We start from the raw sequence: 25,601 nt of genomic DNA, 5'->3' as shown, positions 1-25,601 counted from the left end.
ATTCCTAAAGTTCTAAGTATAGAATCATAGTAATGATTTTAAATATTTTGACAAGAAATCTCTATATTTTTTATAATTTCTTTTTTCTTTTTTATTCATCTAACTTGTCATTTCATTTGGTAAGATAGAAAAAATAAACATTTCTTTGTGAAGATTGTTTTATGTATGAAATTAGTCTTTTCTAAATTTTTATAGCTCATGAATGAAAATGTTTTACTTAAAGTACCTTAAAGTACTAGTACCTATCTAGTTAGAAAAAAACAGACCAATAAAGAAAGCTCAAGACAAAAGATAAAACTTTTCCTTTTCTTTTGGATGATCTGTGAAAGTTGTTTCTAAATCTCTATTCACATTTTTAATTGGAAATAAATTGATTTTCTTTATAAAGAAAAATTCTAATTATGCTTTTGAGTTTTACCCACTTTGATTCTTGCAATCAGTCAGTTGGTGGGTTCTTAGATTCTTTAAAGTCCATATTAAATTGGAAGAGCCATGTAGACTGAGAGAAACAACTAAATTTTAATTCATTGTAGGTGCTAATGAGGTTTTAATTGATTTTCAAATTTGGTAGTTATCTCACATGATCACACTTTATACCTTTTAGCCCTGTTACCCACCTGGCAAACATTTATTGTTACTTGTTTTGGGAACTGGGTAAAAGAGGTAATGAATCATTAAAAATCTATCACCATTACCAGAAAATTACAAAAAGCAAAATGCATGTTATATAGCCATGTTTTTGAAAGTAACACATCAGGAATGTACAGCTCCTCCTCCATATCAGTAAGGATGCCATCTTTTCTCTTTGCACATCTCTACATGCCAGGCAAAGGCATGAATTGAAAAGGAGATAAGAGAAAAGAATAGAGACAAAGAAAAAGAGAGTCTTTATAGACTCATTATAAAATGAGTTCCAGTAGGTGATTATTGATGAGGATTAGTAATAAATAGAGATTTCATCATAACTTGGGGGGGGGGGGTTAGGGTAAGTGACTGGTCACACAGCTAGTAAGTACTAAGGATCAAGTGTCTGGGGCCAGATTTGAATTCAGATTCTTTAGATTTTAGGCTGGTGCTCTAGCCACTTTCCACCTACCTGCCCCCATCATAACTTCTTTAAATGCTTGTTTTAAATGATTTGTGGAGTTGAACAAAGACCAAGGACTATTACCTTTAATTTTTTTTTAAATGTCTTATGTAATTCTGCTGTATAAATAATTTCAAAAGAAGACATATTTTTCATGTCTTTAAACTAAAAATTTTTAGGCTTGTCTCTTACTATCCAAATGTTTGCTTTTGTGTCTTCAAGATAAAACAAAACCGATGGCATCTGTTACTCACACCAATACCTCTAATGTGCCAGCAGCTCCTGTAGCTGTCACAACACCTACCTTGTCCTCTGGCCTGGTGACACCTACATCACCCATTAAAAAGGTAAGTGATAAAAACTGTTCATTGAAAATGTGCATTTTGCTCAGAGGTGCATAATGAATTATTCCCAATTACATATTGATAATTATTGACTAATTTTATTTTTAAAAATATTTTGGTTTGGAAACATGAAACCACTTTTCAGGTTTTTAATAGATTGAGCTGGTATTCTTTCTCTTTTGCAACTTCATTTCATTTTCATTATTTCAGTTGTTTGTAACAGATCGTGTAATTGAAACTTGATCATTTTTAAAGTGCTTTTAATATACCTTAGTTCTTTTTATGTCTGTCTCTTAACAGTGCTATGAGATAGATACTGTAGTTGTGAATATACCTCTCTTAGAGATGAGAAAAGTAAATGTAAAGAACTTGTCTATGGTCATAGTCTTTCCTCCCAAATCACTCCCTCTTTTTGATGATGATGTTTGTCCTTCGTTCTCGAAGAAGACCATGACATCAGGGAGGTGATGCCATGACAAGCAAGTGAATTGGATTTGAGAGAGGGGGTGCTGTGCTAAGTCACCAGCCTCACTTTCTCCTACAGAGCCATCTGGATCCAGTGGCCAGATATGGATCAGGACGACTGGAGATGGCCATGGATGCGAGGCGATCAGGGTTAAGTGACTTGCCCAAGGTCACACAGCTAGTAAGTGTCACATGTCTGAGGTCAGATTCGAACTCCTGTCTTCCTGGAGTCCTCCTGACTCCAAGACCAGTGCTCTGTCCACTGCACCATCCAGATGACCTCCCTCTCTCTGACCTTCTTGTTAAGGGTACTCTTTCCAGACACCAAGCTCATTCTCAGCTTCCAGTTCTCACCCTTTACACCCAAACTATTGCCAAGACCTGTCAATTTTATCTGTTACATCTCTCATATATATACTGCTTTCCTCTGAGATTCTTAGCTCTCTGCTGCAGGCCCTTTTCACAGAAATCTTAGACCATTAAAATAACTGAACAGTTGTTCTCACTGCCCTAAATCACTTTCACCTCACTGTCAAATTGATATTCCTAAATAAACCTTGATAACTTCTCTTTCAGTACATTCCAGTGACCTCTAATAATTCCAAGATCTGATACTAAATTGTCTATATAGTGTTCAATGCCCCTCACATTTTGACTGCCACTGTCTTCTGAAAATGTTCTCTTCTCTATGTCCTCTTGAGTCCAGTGATACCAGCCTCCGTAGTTGTCTTCATACCAGACATTCATTCCATTCTTCACTCTTTCCCATCTGCGCCCCCCCACCCCCGGCTTTTCAATGTTGCTGTTCCCTCTTCTTTGCTTTTTGGCTTCTCTGGCTTCTTTTAAGTCTTAATGAAAATCTCATTTATTGTCAAAATTTTCTACCAATTCATCTTAATGCCAGTACCTTCTCTCTTGGGATTCTCTCTAAATTGCTCTAGTAGAGAGAGTTTGTACCCTTTTGTTGGTGTGTTGTGTTTCACATGAGTCTTTGAACCTATTGAAACCTATTGTTTTGATTTTCTTTGTATCCCTGGTGTTGTGAATACAGTCCCTGGTGTATGGTGAGCTTGATGTGGGGTATTTGTAGGAATTTGGAAATCATTGTTTTTCACTGCAACTGGTATGGTTGATGGGAGAAAAAAATGCATTTCCATGTACTAGTTTTTCTTGTTAGAAATAATTATCTCCATTTTCTTCCTTCTCTCCTCCCCTCCTCCTTATTGTCTCCCTAAATAAGTTGATGGCACATTTAGAAATAGATTGGACAAAGAATGGTCAAAGATGTGAAGGTATTGTACCACACCAGGTTTCTATCATCTATTATTCAGTTGTAAGAATACTTAATATCTTCATATCTGAGTGTAACCTTATTGATTTCAAGCAGCTGTTGAAGACTCGAATATTATTTTTGTCCCTGTCATGTGATTTATTAGTTCTTTCACATTTTATCTCATGTAATACAATAATATGTTGTATATAAGCTGTTCTAATCTTAAATTTATAAATGAGGAAAAAAGTAAAGATGACATGACTTGCCAAAAATTACAAAAACTAATAAGTTACCCAACAAGTTACTGAACTTCTTTTGTCTCTAAACAGTATTTTCTCTGCTGTAAAAAGTTTTCTGTGACTATTAACAGTCTCCATGGGGGGGAGGGGCGGTGCATGGCTCTAATCTCTACATAATTTTTGTATCTTATATAGAAATATGAGACTGTTCATCATTTCCCTATGATGAAAATTGGACTAGGAGAGATTTATTCTTATGTTACCAAAATAGTATGTGTCAGTACAGGTCTGTCATTTTTATTCATTTAAACAAAAATGTAAAGGTCCTCTCTACTTTTGTTCATGTGTCAATGCAAAAGAGTTATAGTGAAATTATGGAGTTCACCATCACTCACAAATTAATAATAATATTTATATTGTATCTACTATGTGCCAGACAGTAAGCTAAGCTCTTTAAAATATTCTCTCATTGATGATAAAAACATTATTTCCCACTCTCATTCAGCCCAACTGGCCTACTCTCTGTCATCTACAACACTCTTAGGTCCTATCACTGTGCCTTTCTAGATAAATATACTTTGAGAAAGAATAGTTTAATTTTTTTTGTTTGTGTTTCCAATGTCAACCATATGGTAATAGGTATCTAATAATTGATTAATTGATTTGAGTATTTCCTCCATTGATGCAAATTGCAATATATCCAGGCCTGCCAGTCCAATGTGAGTCTTGTCTGTCTTCTCACTTAAATTCAACACAGGGTTCAAGCAAATGTGCTCTGATTTTTCTAATATCCCAAGGAAACAGAGCACATAGGCAATTTTATACCATTGTATCATTCTGGAATTGGCACATCCTTTCTTTTGAGCATTTTTTTTTCTCTTCAACCCTACCATGCACCTCTTCATTGTTTTTTGGACTAGTCTCTATTTCTATTTTGGAAACACTCAAATATTTCATGACTTAACTATAGAAAATCGCTGGAAGAACATTATTTTAAAAAGCCTTTTTTTTTTTTAGGTAGAATCTTAGGGTCATTGAAGGGATTTATCAATTTCCCCAAAACAATCCGTCCCACTTTTCTCCTGCTCATCACTGAGATTTATTGTTTGCTTGTGGTCCTTTATGAAATGTGTGTGAGCTCATGCAAGTTTTATCCTGAATTATATTTCAAAATCTGAATAATAATCATCCATGTGATTTTTCATTCTTTTGAGTGATTGTAGGTTTCATTTAGGAGATCCTGCAGTGTTCTTAAATTGATACAATTGGCATTTATCATGTCACCTGCATACAGGAATAACTGGCGAGACCTCATCATCTATAACTTGAACTGTACACTGGTTCTTTTGTAACAAGAACAAAACCTTTCGTTCAGCATGGGTCTCTGTTTTTATGCCTCCCTTTATATCAGTCCTCAAATAGAACAGAGGATTACTGAATCAGGTTATATTTCAAGGTATATTGTATAATTTTAACCACATGGAAGAGATATTGTTGGAGAGCTTTTAAAATGATAATGTTTTGTTTTTCTGAATCAGATATTTTTTTAGCCAAAAATCAAATATTATGTATTCTTTCCATCTTTATTCAGTTGTGTGCTAATTCACTATGGAATATTACTTGTGAAAGCCTCCTTAGCTAGTCCCCTCCTAATATCATCAAGATTATCCTTGAAAAATAGCAGTTCTATAAAAAAATTGTTACTTAGGTAATAAAGTAGGCATGATTTGTGATTTGTGTTCTCCCTTTTGTTCATATTTTTTTTTCCTGGTATAAAGTAAATATTTTCCACATCTTTGTTTTCTGCATGGTTTCTCCAATCCTCCATGAGGATTGATCTCTCTGTAGCCTCAAGTTTATAATTTCCAGAGACTACCTCTTTCTTTCATGTATCTTGATCATTACTTATCTTGATTTTCTTTAGTGGTAATTCTGTTTCCTTAAGCCAGATAACCTATGGTTTTTAACTCCAACTATGATGTTAAATAGATTAACTTCAACATGATTTCATTCACCTCAATTACTGTAAGAAAATGCTTTGTAATGTATATCTTTTCCCATATCCATTTTTGCCATCACTTTAAAAAAATTTTTTAACTTTACATAATGTTATTACACAAAGATTGTCATATAATTTTGAATAGTCCTTTTTTTTATATACATAATCTTTTTTTTTCTTTATACATAATCTTAGTCTTTCCAACAAAAAACTCACATTGAAACTTTGTGATCATGGCAAACACTAAAATTCTGATTTAGTAAAATAGCAGTAAAACTGCCTCCACTGATTAAAAACATGGCATCAATACATGACATGGTTCTTCTGCTTCCATCAGGAATATACAAATATATTTTTATTCAGAAAAAGCACACAGTGAATTAACTTTTGACATGACTAATGAAAACAATAAACCATTGCATATTTTATCAAATGAAACTGATCGTTATATGTGATTTGAATATCAGTTTTATGTGAGACACTCTCTCCCACTGATTTCTGGAGTTAGCATGAACCACTGTCTTAAGTCTTGCCTAGGAAATTAGAACATCCATCCATCCATCCATCCATCCATCCATCCATCCATCCCTTTTCAGATGCCTTCTTTAAAAGTTTTGGTGACAGCAACCTCTACTGTAAAAAACACCAGTAGCATCCAATAAAACAGGTCTTTCATCCTTAGCTGGATCTGATATTCCTTTCTTAATTCTATTCATGAAATCTCCATACATCATATTACAGTCACTCACAGAAGAACTTTATAAAATTTTCTCAACTATCAATGAGCCTTAAACCTACATTTTTTTAGAAATGGTCACTGCAGGAATTTTCAGTGTCTTCATTATTTTCTTTTTCACAAAAAAAGCCAAATTGCATCAGAGTAATGTAAAGCTGGCTTCTAGAAACTATAACACTTTATTTTAAGTGAATAAATTTTCACTCATTGAGGAGAATTCAATTTATTTTAGACGCAGTCAAAAATCTTTTGAAACCATGTCAAGAAGATAATATTGAGCAGTTATCAGCTTTGTAGAGCAAAGTGTGCCTATAAAATTGTTCCCCGTTCTACCAGCTTTTATTACAACTGCTCTGTCAGATAGTTTTCCATCCTCCTCTTTGTTTACCACTGTAATGAAGCCCGCAAAGTATCAGTGATTGTGATTTAATTTGAAAAGTGTTAATACCAAGTTCTTCAACTTCTATTACATTGGTATGGGACTTGCAGTTTTTCATAGTGATTTTTTGTTTGTGGTTTGGTATTTTGGTTCTTCTGCACTGACTGTATTAAGAAGAAAAATGTCTTACTTGCCTTTGGACACACAATAAAACCATCTCTGGCAACTCCTTGATTTACCTCTCTGGAGATCTGCCGAATCATATTTCCATCTCCAGTTCTGTACATTTCAGCCCCTCTAGTAATACATATCACGATATAGAACATATTTATTCCTTCCTTTCCCTCTCTGTTTCTAGACTCTGATCATTGTACAAGGGTAAAAATTTACTTTGTTAAGTGGTATTATGAAGAGTACATTTCTGTGGTATTTAATTAAGTACAAATTTCAAGAGAAATTGTGTTCTCACTTCTTTAATTAACTAGAACTTATCTGTTCAAAGAACTAATCATCAAAGCTATTCATCCTAGGAAGAGAATATACATTTATTATAATGATAATGCCATTGATCATTTTTTTTTTTCAAAATTGCCTTCAAAAATGCAATACTTTTATTTGAGTGAGCAAATTTTCACTCATTGAGTCCAAAAGGACTCTTTTGGAGCCATTTCAGAGTATCCTCTTGGGTAGTATAACTTTTGAACAACAAAGTGTGCCTATAAAATAGTATCATTATTTTCTTATTTCATTTACACCTATTGTGATCAGTTCAGTTGTCCTTGGGCAGTCTGCAGCCTCAATTTTCTTCTTTCATGGGAATTTTTACCCAGGTGCTAATTTTGATTCAAGGCTCTGTTCCCTATGTAAAGAAATTTTAATCATCTTCAACTCCTGCAATCTTCTGATAAGCATATAAATACCTTTATCTTGGCTGAAAATATTCCAGCTTCTATTTCTCTGAGAGTTCATGATTTCTATTAAGTTTAAATCAGAAAAAGCAAACCTATGCTTTCCCCCCCCCCCATTTTTTAATCTCTGTATCAAAATATTTAAAGCAAGCTGTATCGCTGGCTTAAAACCAAAATTCATGTTTCTTTTTTTGTTGACCTCAAGGTGGTTGGTGTTCTTTTGTTTGTTTTTCAGTCTTTATGCACTAAGTACTCTGGTTTGCTATTTTAATGGATGTTAATTTTTTAACTGTCTCGAGAATACAGCTTCTTTTATTGTGCTGTCTTCTGTGTTAAGATTAAAGCTTATTCTCAATTATTTTAATGATTAAGATCAATATTTCTATTTTCTGGACTTAAGTAAGCAAATGAATATGGTGTCTTTTCTTAACTCTTATGTGTTCTTTCTTTCAATCTTCATTTCTTTACATGTCATGTTTTAATTGGCTTTAGTATGATTTCATTCCTCCTATCATTCCTGTGGCGGAATCAATAGATCCTGCATCATGGAGGCAGGGGTTACGCAAAACTGGCATTGTTCTTGTGCCCAGTAAGGGTGAAAAACTTCTGGTGAGGATTTTGTATGTACAAGAATTTGTTTTAGGTTTCAAAATAACAAACTTAATCCCGATGCCAGTGCTTCATTTGCATGGTTTTAAATTTTTACTGTGTGTTCACTTCTGCTTTGTCTATATTTGCATCTTGGTGTCTCTGTGTGATTAAAATGTGTGGAGTGTATTTTCGTAAGCCTAACTTCTAAAATTCTATTCCATTTTTTCAGCTATGGATGTCCTCATTATTGATGAAGTCATTAACATAGGAAAACAGTATTTTCTCTTATGATCACATTTTTATGTCCTGCTTGCCAAAAGTGTTGTTTTGATTCAAGTTCTAGTGTGATGGATATACTTTTCCCCCCCACTTTTTACAAACAAAAACAGTTTCCAACTTCTACAAAAGTTTCTCCAAAAGAAGAGGAGAGAAAAGATGAATCTCCAGCTTCTTGGCGACTTGGTCTTAAGAAAACACCCAGCTCGGGTACCCTGGCTGCCTCTAAAGAAGCCCAGAAAGAGAAGGACACGGCAGGGGTTATGCGCTCAGCATCCAGCCCCAGGCTTTCTTCTTCATTGGATAATAAAGAAAAGGTAAATGATTACACTTGTATCTAGCTGTTTTTTTCCATATTAATATAGCAGATATTCATTAGTAATACCTCAAATCTCTGTAGTACTTCAGTATTACAAAGTACTTTGGTGTGTGTGTGTGTGTGTGTGTGTGTGTGTGTGTGTGTGTATGTATGTGTGTGTGTAAATAATTTATAATCTTACTTGATTCATTCCAATAATCTGCTAAAATTCTCCAAAGGATCATGAACCCAGAGCTATTTTTTCCAATCCCTTTATTTTTACTATTGTAGAAATTGAGATCCAGGGAAGTTCAGTGACATGAGGCAGGTCCCCTGACTCCAGAGCCACATTTTTCTGTCTCAATACTACTTGTTTGATTACAGATGAGGAAGCAAAGACTAATGGAATTTAAGTAAAATAGCTAATAAATAACAACTCTAAGGACTCCAAGCAATTGTTATTTCCTCTACCATGAGCCTCTTGGCTTAGGTGAGCTAAGGGAATGATGCCATATCCTATTAGATCTGCTGTCCTAGAAGAAAAATTTCTGTACTGGATCTGGAGTGCGATATATCAATCATCTGGATTATTAAATTCTGTGTTATCATTTGACTAAACTTCACTTTTGCTTTGAATCTAACTCTTCAGTGCTGTGCTGGGTACATATACTCATTAATGAATTTTTATATCATGTCATTCTCTTATATGGGCTCCCATAATACTCTATACTGTGTCAGACTGCTTCTCGGTGGTGATTCTTGTACATCTTTTAATATTCTGTAGGAATTAATGTATCAGTCTTTTCATCTTCTATGTCTCATCCTTGCCAGGTGTCCTACCTACTATTTATTTATTTGTTTATTTGTTTAGGTTTTTGCAAGGCAAATGGGGTTAAGTAGCTTTCTCAAGGCCACACATCTAGGTAATTATTAAGTGTCTGAGACCGGATTTGAACTAAGGTACTCCTGACTCTATGGCCAGTGCTTTATCCACTGTGCCACCTAGCTGCCCATGTCCTACCTACTTTGATCATATTTTTCATGCTATTTGGCACAGTTTAAACTGTTACATATGCAGCCAAGAGGACCTAGTTTCAAATCCAGCCTCAGACACATAGGAAATTTGTGACCTTAGATAAGTCACTTAACCTTTGGTTACTTTAATTTCCCTCATCTCTAAAATGAACATAATAATAGTTACTATATCCCAAGGTTGTTGTGAGGTTCAAATAAAATCATAATTATAAAGCACTTAGGATAGTACCTGGCATATATAGTGTGCCAGGTACTACCCTATTATATACTATGTATAATAGTAACATGTCATAATCTACCTCATATTATATATTTTATTTGTTATTTTCTTTTTAGATCACCTCCAGTTTTGAGTTTTTGGAAATTATGGTGTTCACAGTCACATAAGAGGGCATTGCTGGTCTTGAAAAGATAAACTTTTATATATATCACAGGGAGACTTGGGATCTTTAAATGAGTTGTTTGCCCAACCCAATCTCCTCTTCCAGTTCTAGCTATATATGATGCCTTACCAAGAAGTCAGAAGAATAAATTGATTGAAAACTACATAAAAATCATATTATAACACAATTTTCCCTTCAAACAGACTCACTTAAGAATAGCTCACGATTTAATTATTTTAATAATAAAGTTTCCTGAGTTAATTTAAAGTATAATTTAATTATACAGTGATTCATTAATAACAAAAATTGAGAATAAAGACCATATGTGAATACTGTGCCAAAAAAAATGTTTCTGACCTTGTTGCACTGGATAAAATAATTTTTGAGCTATTCATAGCTTTGAAATCGATAAGTATAACCTTCTAACTACAAAATTGTTTTGTTTTAAGTAACTTATTTTTACCATTTACAAGACTCACAAAATGGTGAATGAATTTTCATTTCCTCAATTCCAAGCTTTAGCTGAACTTCCAATAAAGGTAAAAGGTTTGAACAGTAAAAAAATAGAATTTGGGTGTTTGTGATGGAAGCAGTCTTAGGGACTACCCAGTTCCATTTCTTTTTTTAACATTTGAGAAAATCATGGTCCTAATAAATTCTCATTTGCCCAAGATCATACAGTGGCATAGCCAAGATTATATAACACATGATTCCTAATTATATTCTAAGTTTCAATAAATGAGTACTTGGTATTTTTGAATAAATATTGATTGTATTTTAGTTTAACTTTAATTTTTTTCCCTATCTTGCAGGAGAAAGATAATAAAGGAACTAGGTTTGCATATGTTACACCTACAATACCTAGGCGTCTGGCCAGTACTTCTGACATTGAGGAGAAAGAAAACAGGTGACTTCTCAGTGAAATCTAAATAATTTGCTTTACTTTTACAAAATAAATTTTAAAAAAATCTTTGAAGTTAATTAAGGTAGGCTTTATTTAAAATTTCCATAGTATTCCTTTTTCCTTTCCCTTCTTAGACCTATGAAAAGAATGAGAAAGCAGTATTTATATATCATCCATAAAGCCATGAAGTTTCTTAAAAACTAACATTTTAAATAGGCCGTAAGAATGAATAATTCTGTTTTTGTCATTGAGAAACTTACTTCACTTTCATGGTGTGAGTTTATAAGCCTTGGGAGTAATGAAAAAATTTTACTTTTTTGAATGATATTAGCACAATCCACAGAGCAATAAATCAAGAATCACATATCCATCCATGTCCAGTGGAACAGAAAGATTACCCATTAGTGGGCTGAGTTAAGAGTCAGTAAATTGTGTCTTAGAAAGGAAGCAAAAGGCATGTCTGATAGTGATAATATCTGTTCATAAATCAGTTTAGCAGTGTTCTCCCACCTTACTAAACTAAATGTTGGATATGTTAACTGCCATAACTCCTAACTGAAATGGCTCTGGCTAAAATTGAATCAAACAGATGTAACAAGTAAAGAGAGATACTGATTCTCATTCAAAACTGGTTCTGAAGACACATTCACCACCTTGTTGACTGCAATTTGCAATGTCAGTTTTGGTCAGTTGAACACAGCAAAATCTGTGCCTTCATTCTGTTGTGAAAGCTGCTGCAGACTTTGCTATAGTCCCTGATGACAATTTGACAATTGCTTAACAATTAGCTATTTGGATTTAAAGTGTGTCTCACACACACACACACACACACCATGCTGTTAAGTTTAATCTGCATTATTCACATTTTCTCTATCACTTGAGTCTAGATGATCAACTCAGTAAATTCAAACCCTGATTCACAGCACTGGCTGCAAATACCCATGCTGAAAATTAACTGCCAATACAAGCCAGCTCCAGGATACCCTGGACTTAGTCTTCTGGTCTTCCTGTTAATATCATCACTACATTATGTTGAAAGCTTCTATGATGCAGTATTAGAAGAAGAGGTAGTTTCTGGAACTTTCAAGTCAAAGGGTCCTTTTTTTTTATCACAGCTAACTAATCTTTAAAAATCCATGTTAAACCATTGCTATTGGGATATAGTGGCTGGAGATAAAACCTGAAGTGTGATCAGTTGCAAATAATTTAATGCCCTTCACACCTGTTTTTGATTTTTGCTAGCATAGTTGTCTGTCTTCCATTCCCCATGATGCTTTCATTTTATGCCCCCATGCCACCTTTACGCCAAAACTGTAACAAAAATGTCCTCTGTCTAGTTATCCTCTCCTCAGTCATACAGATCATCTGGTTACAGAAAGAATGGATTGCTACTGTACTTTCACTTTTAAACCATTAACATATTACTAATGACCTTGTTGTTCTTCAAAAGTTTAAATGCAGTGTCACAATTTCTATTATGTTTCTTTTAGGAGTTTCTCAGGCAATATTAATCAGATACCAGGATTTGATAAACATTATCACTAAATTAGTTTATTAGTACTTAAGTGATTTGAAGGTACTACTATTAAATTCTTAATATGCACACCTAATTTGTTTCCTGCTATGAAGTTTTAAGCTAATGGATAATAGATATTCCTAACATATATTCTAACACTTAAGGACATGAATAGTATGTTAATTTTTTTTCTGAGGATCAAGTATCTTAGGGCTAAAGATCTTGCCTTCTTTGTATGTCCCTTTTCTATCTTCCCTCCCCTCACCCTTCTAGAGCAGTGTCTTGCCTATGGTATATACAGTGCACACTATATGGGTGAAAGATAGATCCATGGAATAGATACCATGTCCTAAATCATATACTTTGATTAAATATAAGGTCCTCTGTCTTATTTCTAACTCCCTCTTATATATTAGTCCAATTATGATATATACATTCTCACTTGCATTATAATATTTATTCTGTTACATTTTCTCAAGTCTGATATCTATCTATCCAGAAAGATAGCTAAAATTTTCATTGTATGCATAAAAGACTAATTTCACTAGTATTCTGCCAACCAGAAGGGTCTATTAACTTCTACATTTTTGCAGTATTTTAAGTATTGATAGAATTTTCATTATTAATAATTAAAAAGATTTACTATTTGAAATACCTTTTGCATAATCAATGTGTTTTGGATGATAAAGCTTTACGTACAGTTTTTCAAAGCAGAAGTTGCAGTACTATGGTATTCATTGTATACATCTGAGGTCCTATCTTTGTTCATTGTCTCAGAATAACTCTGAGTGATATTTTATTATTTTGTCCATAATTTAATTTTGATATTTTATTACTTTTTTGATTTTTCAGTGGTAAGACTAAAACTTGAAAATCTTCATTGATCAGATAATTATATTTTGGTACAGAGCTTCTTAACATATTTTACTTGGCTGCTTTATAATTTTTCACAGAGATTCTTCAAGCTTACGAACAAGTGCTTCTTATACAAGAAGAAAATTGGAAGACGATACCAAGAAGAATAGTTCAATTAATGAAGGATTATCATCACTCGGACCATCTTATCATAAAAGGTAATACTATTGTTACTAAAAAACCTTATGGTGTATATTTAGAAATATTAGGGGTAATTTATTCTTTATTGAATGAGACCTTTATTTGAAGTATTTAGAATTAAGTAGTATCCCTCAAAAGAATCTCTTTCATTTATATTTGCAGAAACTTAGCTTTTATATTTTTGGCCTTCAGGGTATGATTTGATAAATATTTGTTCACAGCAATGCTTCCTCACTTCATATAACTTGCTTGCAATAGTTGAATGAGGATATTAACTAGCTAGTTGATCCTCAGTAGATAATCCAAAATTTTGCTTAGTATGAAAATTCAAGCTTTTTCACCAATTTAAAGTCAGTTAGAATGCTCAAAATATACTATTTACTGCTGTAATAGCGTTTCTACTGACCTGAGGAAAGACAATATTAAGCATTTAAGGAAATTTATGCATTCTCTACCTATCCACAATTATGGAGCAAAATTATTTATAAGAATTTTAAAGCTTCAAAAGAAATAATTTTGTGTGTTTTTATGCTAATTTTTATAAAATGCACTGCTTCAGTTTTCAGTTTTTACCTCAGTGAACCCAGTTTATGAGTGAAATATTACAAAAAGTATGTCAGATGAGCCAGACTAGTTTAAGCTTGGTACTTGTTCTTGCAATTAGGATCCCCTTGATACTCTAGCAAGTAGTGGTAATGTGCAGAGTAATTCAGTGTTTTGGGAGGATGCCAAGTCTTACCAATTTGGGGAATATGTAGGCTGACTTTTGGTGTCCACATTCAAACACACACTATATTAGATATGGCTCTCTCCTTCAGTTGTTCCTTTGGTAGAAGACAAGACGATTTGGTTAATTCTAGTGTTCCAAGCACCACATCAACACAAACAGTTACCTCTGCAACTGGGCTCCAGAAAAGCCTGCATTCCAGCACAAGCACTTCCACCAAGGTTGGCCCCAGTTCCTCTCCTGCAGGCACACAGAGCAGGTGAGTATACCATTCTCTTTTGTGTCCAGGTCTACTTACTGTGTGCTTTTGTATGTGCATGCATTTTTGTTTAGTAGGTACTGGGACTCTGGATTTTTTCATTTACTCTGTTAAACTTATTTGGCTACTTCACAGACAGAAAAAAAATATTGTATAAAAAGTTAGGTACATCAGCTTTCAAGTAACAATTTTGCATGTCTCTGTGAAGAAAAAATAAAATATTAAATTTAGTCATTTTTAACTATTTCATTTAAATCTTAAATGTGAATTTATCCTGATTACTCCTAGTGAACTTTATTTTTCATAGCTGAGAGATTTCTCACTTTGTGTTTTTAAAAAATCCATCCCTGGAGTTACATGTTATCAGCTGTTTAGCAAGTGCTTTCGGTGTTTAGCTGTTTCCTTTTCTCTTTTTATGTTGCTGCTTATAATGTTATAGTACCTCACATCGTTTGTGGGCTGAGGATAGTGCTGAGAAAGACAAGGACAGTGTTCCCACGGCAGTGACCATTCCTGTCGCACCAACTGTTGTAAATGCTGCCACTTCTACCACAGCCTTGACTACAACTACTGCTGGCACTGTGTCCTCAACATCAGAGGTCAGGGAGAGACGCAGGTGTGTAAAAGAACTGGATGCTGGGAGAAGGCATACCCAGGGATAGGTGGTTTTGGGATGAGGGACGATGGGGTGGCTTTTTTTTTTTGTCTGTTTTTAAATTTTGTCTAGTTGATCATTTTTCTGTTAGAATAAATGAAGTAAAACATGCCATTTCTCTAGAAACTGCACAGATACAACTATCAACTCATTAGGATCTAATTGGCTATTATAATTTGGAGATAAAGAAAGTAGTACTGATTAGGAAAAATCACCAAAAATAGGAGTCATTCCTAGCTTCTTGTCTTGACTCTGGTCCTTTTTAACTGGTCCATAAAGCAACTCAGACATATTATAAAGGAGTCTGCTACAGTGATGTATGGCATTCTTGACAAATAATGCCCCTAAGAGTCCCTACATTGAGATTTTTACGGTTTGTTCATTCTTTGATCTAACTTCCCTGAGTGTTAGTTTCCACCTTCCCTACTTCCCCTGCTATACCTATCTGTGAACAGCAATTGATATAGATCAAACTATTATACACAACTGTAATCTGCTCTTATTTTTAACTTTAATAATTTTCTTTTAGATAGTTTTTATTTGTGAATAAAAAGTTTTTATGAACTAGCTAGCAGTATTATTCTTTAATTCAATTTTTTTTCTTTGAGTTACAAAATTTTAAAACATACAGAAATTCTAAAAGAAACCAAAGCAGTATAACAACATAAGGATTCTGGGAATTTTAAAATTCACAGCAGTAATGTCAAAAAAAAAAAACTCTTACCATTCATTGAAGATGTCATTATTTCTTCATATAGTTCTCAACTTCTTAATATTTAATTCCATGAGTTGCTGTATAACCATTAATTAATTCATCTCCTGTTAGCCAGTACCCAAAGTTGTAGAGACATAGCATGCACCCACATCCCAAAAACTTACATTGCAGATTATAGGCTTTAAGAACACAAATATGGTTACTACCTTTATACCAAGTGTTCAGTGTGTAATACCATTTGCCAAAGGTTAGCTTGTTAATTTTTTTAAAAGAAAAACTCATTTTAAAATCATTTTGATAAAACAAGACCATGTCTGTACAGGCCAATATTTAACTGTACGTGAACATACATACTTGCATTTACATGTCCATATTACCCTAAAAGGTTTCCTCTTTTCCCTTCCCCACCTCCCATCAGGCTGCAACAGTATAACCCAATGTAGAGTTCCAGACTTGCATGGAGTCCAGAAGACCTCTGTTCCAGTTCCACCCCTTACATCTACTAGTTGTGTGACTACTTTGTCAGTATGTCACTTAATTTCTATATTTCTCAAGTATCCTCTTAATTCTTAAAGTTATAATTGGAACAGAATACACTTTGGGAGAAGGAATTTCTTCTCAACTGAGCAAAGCAATACTCCTTCATGTATTGAGATACATATATTCATACATGTATATATCCATATTTTGATAAAGAGTTGTTGGGGCGGCTAGGTGGCATAGTGGATAAAGTACCGGCCCTGGAGTCAGGAGTACCTGGGTTCAAATCCGGTCTCAGACACTTAATAATGACCTAGCTGTGTGGCCTTGGGCAAGTCACTTAACCCCGTTTGCCTTGCAAAAAACAAACCCTAAAAAAAGAGTTGTAGAGCTGGAACAGGTTTTAGAAGTCATCTAGTCGCTTAATTTACAGTAGAGTACATGAGAAAACTAAGACCTAGCTTCTAAGGACAGAGCCTGAATGGAAAATCCTGATTGCCTACTCTAATCCTCTTTAAATGGGAAAATTTAAGGAAACATAACCAATACCTTATTTACTACTTTTTGTTCTTGTATATTTATTAATTAAAGGCAGATAATTGGCATTTTACCTTTTGCTTTTTTTTTAATTTTACTTTTAATTCATATATTGGGTTTTTTTTTTTTAAATTACACTTCCAATGCTCTTGGTCTCAATCTAAAATTTAATTTTAAATTTAATTTAATTTTAAAGTTTCAGTCATAAAACTTTTCATTTTTTAGGATCCAAATATATAATGGCCCAGGAATAGTTGAAATTGTTTTTAAAAGTCTTCCTTAATGGTATTTGCTGAAATTGTTTTAATGTCACCAGATTCTTAAGTATTGCCAATACAAAACAAATACTTAAAGTGTCAAAAAAATTTCTGTTTTCATTTTGTGGCTTACTTTGTTTTAATAATGTCTGCAATGATTTTGATGCTTGTGTTTTGTTCCATGTTAAATGACTGTTTGTATTTTTAATCATTGTTTTCTGTTATCTTTTGCTTGTCTTTTAGTTAAATTAACATTATTATTCACCCACTCAAAAAAAGTTTTCATTGAACATTGGCTTTTTTATACAAAAATGATTTTTAAAAGGTTCTGACCTAGTGCCAGAAGGATATTCACAGATTTTACTATCACTTTCACTGATATTTTGCATTTGTGTTTGCATTCACCAGCCTTTCAGTGTACATGAGTTCCCCTGTATTCCATAGTGGTCCAAAATTTATGATATAAAAAGACTGAGGCAGGTAAATAGCACAGATGGTAGATAGGTCAATTTTATCCTTTTTAGGTGTGATGTGAATGATATCATTGATTTTTCAAAGTTGAAATTTCATTAACATCAGTGAATAAAAACTATATTAATAATTTGAAAGTTGAAAATTTTGAAATTAATTCCTTTGCTAAATTCAAAATATTCTTTAAAAAGAAAAGTCTTATCAGCCTGCTAAGTATATTATAGGTAGTGACAGTTGTAAAAATTAAATCCAAGAAATAGCTTGTGTAATTGCTATGCATTTTCTTCATTATAATCTTTTAGTCAAACTCAGTAATAGTAATGAGGGTCCCAAAAGGCTATAATTTTCTAAACTCTTTAGTTGCACTGGTTCTCTCTGACAAATCTAAACTGGTAATGGGAGTAGCTGTATTCTTCCATTCTCGTTATTTATAGTGTCCCTGAGTTTTTGTCATGGGATTTTTTTTTCTTTTTTTGGCTTCTTGCTTTCATTAAGGCAAGACTCAGAAGAGCCACTTGTAATCCTGGAGTTTTGGGAGCTTTTATCAGATTAGCTCAAGAATTTGGATTTTGTCTCCTATTCAAATGATTCTTGTAGCATTGAGGTACAGGTCCTCAAAGTAACCAGTGGAAAAGACTGGAGGTGGTGAAAGGGAGACAATACAGGTCAAGGAAGTCTTTTTATTTTAAATTTTTGTTGATTTAGCACTTTGACATTTCCATCCACATTATTTATCTATAAAGAACCAGACTTAATTCTGATACTTGAGTGACAGAAAACTATCTTAGTAAGTAGTAAATAATTGAGGAACATTTACTCTGTATACATTTTTTTTAATGCCACCTTCGTTTATGAATATATCCCTCTCCCTGTCCCACCTAGTGAACCATCCTTTGTAAAGATAGGCTGAAGAAGGGGTGGCTAGGTGGCATAGTGGATGGCATAGTGGATAAAGCACTGGCCTTGGAGTCAGGAGTACCTGGGTTCAAATCCGGTCTCAGACACTTAATAATTACATAGCTGTGTGGCCTTGGGCAAGCCACTTAATCCCATTTGCCTTGCAAAAACCTAAAAAAAAAATAGGCTGAAGAAGATGGTGTGTGGAGAGGGAATAAAACTAATGAACACACATCACTTAACTCTGACAGTATCTGTAGTATTCCACACCCCTTGTCCCTCGCCTCTCCAAAAAAAAAAGGTTACCTTTTTTCATCTCACTACATATTTTATCATTATGATTGCTTAGAAACATTCTCAACACTAGAGTTGAAAGATGTTTTCTTAATCAAAGAAATCAAATGGATTCCCATTTCCTGAGCTTTCTCACTAAGTCCTATTTTAGTGTATGGAATGTTTCTCTCTTCACTAGAACCTAAATCTTCCTTAAAATTTGAGGGGAGAGAAATTATTAAACAAGGAAAATCAAAAAGAATATAATTGACTAGAGGTGTGATTCTAATGAGGAACTTAGTTCCAACTTTCAGAATGGAATCTAAAATATATATAAAAAGACAAGTGACAAGCTTTAAGTTTCATGTTTAAAAGCACTTTGTTTCAAAAATTAATGTTATAGATTGACACCATGTTTAGTCATGTCAGAAAGCATACTACAAATTTCTAAAGAATTTTCTTAGCGACATTTTTTTAATGAAAAAGTAAAGATTTCATTCCCACTCAATAATATTCTTTTAACATATCTGACTAATGATTTTTATTTTCCACTTTAGATCATACCTCACTCCAGTTCGGGACGAAGAGTCAGAATCCCAAAGAAAAGCACGATCAAGGCAAGCAAGACAATCTAGAAGATCAACCCAGGTATTTTTAATCTACTAAATATATAAATATATGACCTTTAAAGACCCAGGGACGTATATGAGCACAGTGACTAGGCCTCTGGACCTCAGATCATGAAGACCTGGGGGCAGTTCCTGCTTTGTGTTACTATGGTCAAATCACTTAATCTTTCCTAACTTCAGTTTCTTCATTTGTTAGATGAAAGGATCATTCTTATAGCTTTGACTTCATGGGGTTAATGTGAGACTCAAATGAAGTAAAAGTCTATAAAGGATCTGTAGAGTAGAGGTCTAAAGAACTATATCACTGTCATCAGTCACTAAACAAGTGTGAAGAACTATGTGTACTAAGTGATCTAAGTGATGGGAATACCAGTATCAAAAAAAGATTGGGGGGCAGCTAGGTGGTACAGTGGATAGAGCACTGGCCCTGGAGTCAGGAGGACCTGAGTTCAAATCTGGCCTCAGACACTTAATAATTACCTAGCTGTGTGGCCTTGGGCAAGCCACTTAACCCCATTGCCTTGCAAAAAGGAAAATTTTAAATAAAAAAAAAAAGATGGGAACATGAGTGGTGGAAAAGGCAAGATACCCTACATGTGGCACATGGTGGAGAAGTCCAGAGTAGGGCATCTAAGTGAGAAAAAATGTGCTATCTGAGTTAAGCTCGTTTCTTAAGTGGAAATTTGAAATCTTCATCATCAAAGACTTCTTTTTCCATAGAAATCTTATATATAAAAATTTGACATCGTGGAAAATAATTTAAAGGCTAATATGTCTTAAGTATTAGAATGATTGTTGGTATTGTCCTATCAAACTGTTCATTTTCCTTTTTTAAACATAGTTCCTATTATTGAGAACAAATCATAATTCAAATATTTTCCATATAGTAGTGAAAGCAAGTCTTGTTTTGTATGCCCCTGCCCCTTGGGAAGACCAGTGCTCATCACCTGCTGGGAGAATCACTCTGTACCCTTGTTTCCAGGGGTGTGAAAGAGAATAATCAGAGGGATTGTATTCACTTTGAAAATTAGAACTCCTTCCAAATGCATGAACTTAAGATGCATACCTATATATTAAAGAGAGACTCAATTTCCTCTCAAACATTTAATCTTAGAAAAGTACAACCTATATTCAGAAATGAAATAGAATGTTTCTTAGTTTTTTGGGGTTTGTTTTGTAAATATGTGCATGCCATTTCTCCTGAATTAGGTTGCATATTTTTTCAGGATAGGAGCCTCATCTTTATTTTATCCCTCAGCAGCTAGCCCAGCTCTTTGCACAATGTAGTCTTAATATTTGATTGTTTCATTGAATGAAGAAATGACTGGAAAGATGAACTTTTTCTCAATTTCAAAGCCTGTTCTAAATGGACTTTGCTTTTTCTTTAAATCCATACACACTACCATCTCATCAGTTAACTTTATCTGGGGATCAGCTTGTGTGATTGTGTGTGCTTACTTGTATGTATGTCTGAGAAGTGACCTTTGCTAGTGGAATGGAATGTACATATTGCAGCTTAATTTGCCTTTTTTGCCCACAGGGAGTGACACTGACTGATCTTCAGGAAGCCGAGAAAACTATAGGAAGAAGTCGGTCTACTCGAACCAGAGAACAAGAAAATGAAGAAAAAGAAAAAGAAGAAAAAGAAAAACAAGACAAAGAAAAACAAGAAGATAAAAAGGAGTCAGACACTTCAAGAGAAGATGAATATAAACAGAAATACTCTAGGACATATGATGAGGTAATGAGTAATTTTTCTTGAAATAATTGTGAAGTTGAATGAGTTTATTAATTTTTATAAAATCACAGTGATTAACTTTCTTTAAAGTGAAATAATTGCTTTTATATATTTTTAAATTTTCTGTTCGATAGCCCTATCAGCGTTATAGACCAGTGTCAACCTCAAGTTCAACTGCTACATCATCCTCTTCACTTTCAACTATCAGCAGTTCTCTGTATACTCCAAGTCAATTAAATAGGCCAAATAGTCTCATAGGTATAACATCTGCTTATTCCAGAGGTTTAACAAAAGATAATGAAAGAGGTAAGTATGCATCTCTTTATTTGAATTTTATTTCCTTCTGTGGCCCATTATTCCTTGGGAAAATACTACAAAATGGATGTTGTCTTTGTAAATAAGTAGTATAGCTGAATAGTACCTTTCCTAAAGATCTTTGAAAGTGAACAGAGAACAGTCTTAGATGAGATCATGTATTTCTAATTTGTACCTAAATTATAAATCATTTTAGACTATCTCCTAAGAGTAATTCAGTCAGCTTTCAGCTTTCTGGCGAAAGCAAATTTGGTAGTGCGCTTGTCCAAATTCTGCCTTCATGTTTTTTTTTTAAATTTTGAGTCCCGATTTTTCACCCTCTCTTCAACTACTCCCTACCCTTTGAGAAGGTATATAATATGATATCAATTACACATGTGAAATAATGCCCAACATTTCCATATTAACTGTATCACATAAGCTCACAAGAGAAAGAGAGAAAAAGTAAGAGAGTGAAAAGAAACATACTTCAATTTCTACTCAAGTTCATCCATTCTCTCAATTGTTTGGATAGTATTTTTCATTTTGAATCCTTTGAAATTAGATTATGTTGATTGAGATTTACAGTTAATTTTCTTTACAACGTTACTGTTTCATGATACTTTGTTGGTTCTGCTCACTTCATTTTGTAAAAGTTCATATAAATCTCCCAGATTTTTCCAAAAATCATTCATTATAGCACACTAGTAGTATGCTATTCTATCTCAATCAAATAACACTACTTGTTCTAGCATTCCCTATTCAATGGGCATACCTTTAGTTTCCAATTCTTAACCAGCACACAAAGGGCTGCTTTAAATATTTTTGCACATGTAGATCCTTTTTCTTCTATCTCTTTGACATTTAGACCTAGTAACTGGTCAACTCTATTTTTCCCACATTTCTTTCCAGCATTTGTCATATCCTTTTCAGTCTTGTTAGTCAACTAATTAGTGTGAGGTGGTACCTTGGAGTTTTTTAATTTGTATTTTTCTAATTAATGATTTTAGAGCATTTTTTCATGTCACTATTGATAGCTTTGATTTTTTTTCCTTAGAAAATTACCCATCAGTTGAGGAATGTCTCTTATTCTTATAAACCTGACTCTATTCCCTCTGTATTAAAGAAATGAAACCTTTGTCAGAGAATCTTGCTGTAAAAAGTTTTTTCCCCCAGTTTCCATTTTTCTTTTAATTTTGGCTGCATTGATCTTATCTGTGTAAAAACTTGGATTTTATGTAATCACAATTGTCCCTTTTATCTCCCATGAACCTATTTATCTCTATTTTGGTCATAAACCCCCTTTCACTAATCATAGCTCTGATAGATAATATCTTCCATTTTGTATCATATATCACACTTTATATCTAAATCATGAACCCACTTTGAGTTTTTTTCTTATTCAATGTGAGAAACTGGTCTGTGTCCAGTTCCTGCCAGACTATTTTCTAGTTTCCCAATAGTTTTTGTCAAATATTTTTTACCCCACTAGCTGAAATCGTTAGGTTTATCGAACACTAGGTTAGCCAAATTGAGTAAGATGAATTACTTTATCTAGCTATGCATACGTGCCTACATTCTTCTTTTCTTGAACCCAAAGATTCAGAAGAGAATGAGCTTTAAATATTTTCCACTCCTCACTCCACTTTTCCCCTCCATTGAATAAATTTCCTTGATGCCTCATTTATTTGAGATAATTTCCCCTATTCTTTTCTCTCTCCCCCCCTCCCCCAGAAGGCATTCTTCTTTCTCATTCTTCCATTATTCTTTTGAGATCATAGCTTTATAATAGACTCCCATTCATGTCCTATATCTATTCTCCTTACAGTTCTAGTGATAACAAAGTTCTGAAGAGTATTTCATGATACATCCATGTATTGTCTTCCCATAAAGGAATGCAAACAGTTATCCTGTTTAGTCACTCCTTTACCTTTTTATGATAGCCTGAATATTATATTTGAATATCAGATTTACTATACAGCTCTGGTTTTTTCATCAGAAATGCTTAAAGTTCTCTATTTCTATGTCCATTTCTTCCTTATCAACTTTAGTTTTATACTCATTTTTAAAAGTTGGGTAGGTTACTCTTGGTTGTATTATCTCTCCTTTACCTTCTGGAATATCATATTTCAAACCCTTTCTTTATTATGGTAGCTGTTAAGTCTTGTGTGATGCTGACTGTGACTCCACAGAATTTATATTCTTTCTGTATGCTTTTGTAATATTTTCTCCATGACCTTGGGATTCTGGCTTTAATAGTCCTGGGAAGTTTTTTTTGGGGGGGTGGGGTTTCAGGTGACTGGTAGATTCTTTTAGTTTCTATTTTATACTATGGTTGTATTACATTTGAGTAATATCCCTTCAGGATATCTTCAAATAAGAGCTCTAGTCTTTTTTTTTTTTTTTTTTTTTTTTTGCTCTTGGCTTTTAAGTAGTTGGTGATTCTTAAACTACTCCTCAGTCCTTTTTCCCCATTAGTTGTTTTTCCAATTAGATATATGTTGTTTCTTGATGTGTCATGCAGTTAGTTACTAACTTCCCCTTAGCAATTTCTAATTTTTTTAAAGATTTTATTTATTTTGAGTTTTACAATTTTTCCCCTAATCTTACTTCCATTGATCTAAATTGAGTGTGATGAGAGAGAAATCATATCCTTAAGAAAGAAACGTAAAGTATAAGAGATGGCAACATCAGACAATAAGATATCAGGGGTTCTTTTTTCTAAATTAAAGGTAATAGTCCTTGGTCTTTGTTCAAACTCCACAGTTCTTTCTCTGGATTCACATGGTATTCTCCATCACAGACAGCCCCAAATTGTCCCTGATTGTTGCACTGATGGAATGAGAAAGTCCATCAAGGTTGAGCATCACCCCCCATGTTGCTGTTAGGGTGTACAGTGTTCTTCTGGTTCTGCTCATCTCACTCAGCATCAGTTCATGCAAATCCCTCCAGGCTTCCTTGAATCCCCATCCCTCTTGGTTTCTAATAGAACAATAGTGTTTCATGACATACATATACCACAGTTTTTAGCATTTTCTAATTTTTAAAATATTTTATTCAATGAGATTTTGTACACTTTAAACATTTGACCAATTCTCACAGGGGAGTTATTTTACTCAGTATTTTTGTACCTCTTTTACCAAGCAATTTTCTTTAATAATTTTTTATAGTGTTCTCATTTCTTTTGTCAATTTTTCTGCTATTGCTCTTATTTGATTTTTAATATCTTTCTTTCCTTCCCCGCCTTTTAAAAATCTCTTTTTAGCTATTCTAGGAAATTTTGTTTGGTTTGTATCCAATTAGCATTCTTCCCCCCCCACTCTTTGAAGCTTTACTTGTAGATGTTTTCAAGTGTAATCTTCTTCTTAGTTTGTGTCTTGAGCTTCCTTGTCACTATAGTAGCCTTTTATGGTCAGGTTCTTTATTTGATTCTTTTTCTAACCTCCTTGATGACTTTATCTTTGTTAGTTGAGATCTGTTTCTTCTTGGAGTGATGCAGGGAAGAATGACAGGCCTGAGCTTCTGTCTTTTATAGATTTCCTCTGCTTTCACATCATTTTGGGTGCCTCTAATTTTTCTGTGCTTCCAAAGTGGTGTGATGTGGGAAGAAGTCTTCTAATCCACATCTTCAGATTCCTCACCCAGTCTGGGTCTCTGAGCTTGTGGGAGTTCTGTAGACTGCTCCTGGACTTCATAGTTAACCCACCCAGACAGGTCTCACAGTTTCAAAGGCACTAACCTGTAGCTTGTCTATTGGTTTTGGTCTTCTGCCCTGATTTAGCCCACTGCTGGTCTGTGGGAGGGACTAAAGATTCTGGCTAATTCCTTCCTCTGCCCTTGGCCTCCAAACTACATAGCTCTTTTTCTGGAACAAGTTTCTTGGTCCTTACAGAAGTCGGGCCCCTCCTCCCCCACCCCCTTGGAACAGAGCAGACAGGGAACTGAGAAATAGGTAGTTGAGCTGCCATCCTGCTCCCAGTGCTAGTACAATAGATCCCTGGCATTAATCCCCCTTCATATCCCTGAGCACTAGACTAATGTTACATTGCACTAGTGGGCCATCCCTGACCCAAGTGTCCACAGTCCTCTCTGCCATCTTTCTAACCTACCCTAGGCTGAAAAAATTGCCCACTGTGATTTTTCCCCCCCTTAGATTTCCCCTCTGAGAATTCAGTTTGGT

General features: G+C 34.1%; 1 protein-coding gene across 17 annotated transcripts in view; it reads left to right on the top strand.

The window, feature by feature from the left end:
- Positions 1–25,601, top strand: part of PPP1R12A (protein phosphatase 1 regulatory subunit 12A) — a 171,629-nt gene that overhangs the window by 109,318 nt on the left and 36,710 nt on the right. For 11 of the 17 annotated variants that reach the window (XR_012476229.1, XM_074226499.1, XM_074226498.1 and 8 more), the window contains 10 exons: positions 1,310–1,434; positions 1,976–2,077; positions 8,411–8,614; positions 10,826–10,920; positions 13,387–13,506; positions 14,308–14,475; positions 14,915–15,091; positions 19,318–19,408; positions 20,930–21,130; positions 21,262–21,433. Coding sequence is in view for 16 of the 17 variants with exons in the window: in XM_074226499.1 (XP_074082600.1) it covers positions 1,310–1,434; positions 1,976–2,077; positions 8,411–8,614; positions 10,826–10,920; positions 13,387–13,506; positions 14,308–14,475; positions 14,915–15,091; positions 19,318–19,408; positions 20,930–21,130; positions 21,262–21,433 (1,455 nt within the window). In the remaining variant the exon portion in view is untranslated. The remainder of the gene's footprint in view (positions 1–1,309; positions 1,435–1,975; positions 2,078–8,410; positions 8,615–10,825; positions 10,921–13,386; positions 13,507–14,307; positions 14,476–14,914; positions 15,092–19,317; positions 19,409–20,929; positions 21,131–21,261; positions 21,434–25,601) is intronic. The other 6 variants (XM_074226505.1, XM_074226507.1, XM_074226501.1 and 3 more) reach the window with 3 other exon arrangements.

The sequence above is a fragment of the Macrotis lagotis genome, chromosome 2, assembly GCF_037893015.1.
Source record: "Macrotis lagotis isolate mMagLag1 chromosome 2, bilby.v1.9.chrom.fasta, whole genome shotgun sequence".
In the NCBI taxonomy this organism is placed as follows: domain Eukaryota; kingdom Metazoa; phylum Chordata; class Mammalia; order Peramelemorphia; family Peramelidae; genus Macrotis; species Macrotis lagotis.
The sequence above is the reverse complement of the archived record's forward strand: the minus strand, read 5'-3'. Positions and strand labels throughout refer to the sequence as shown.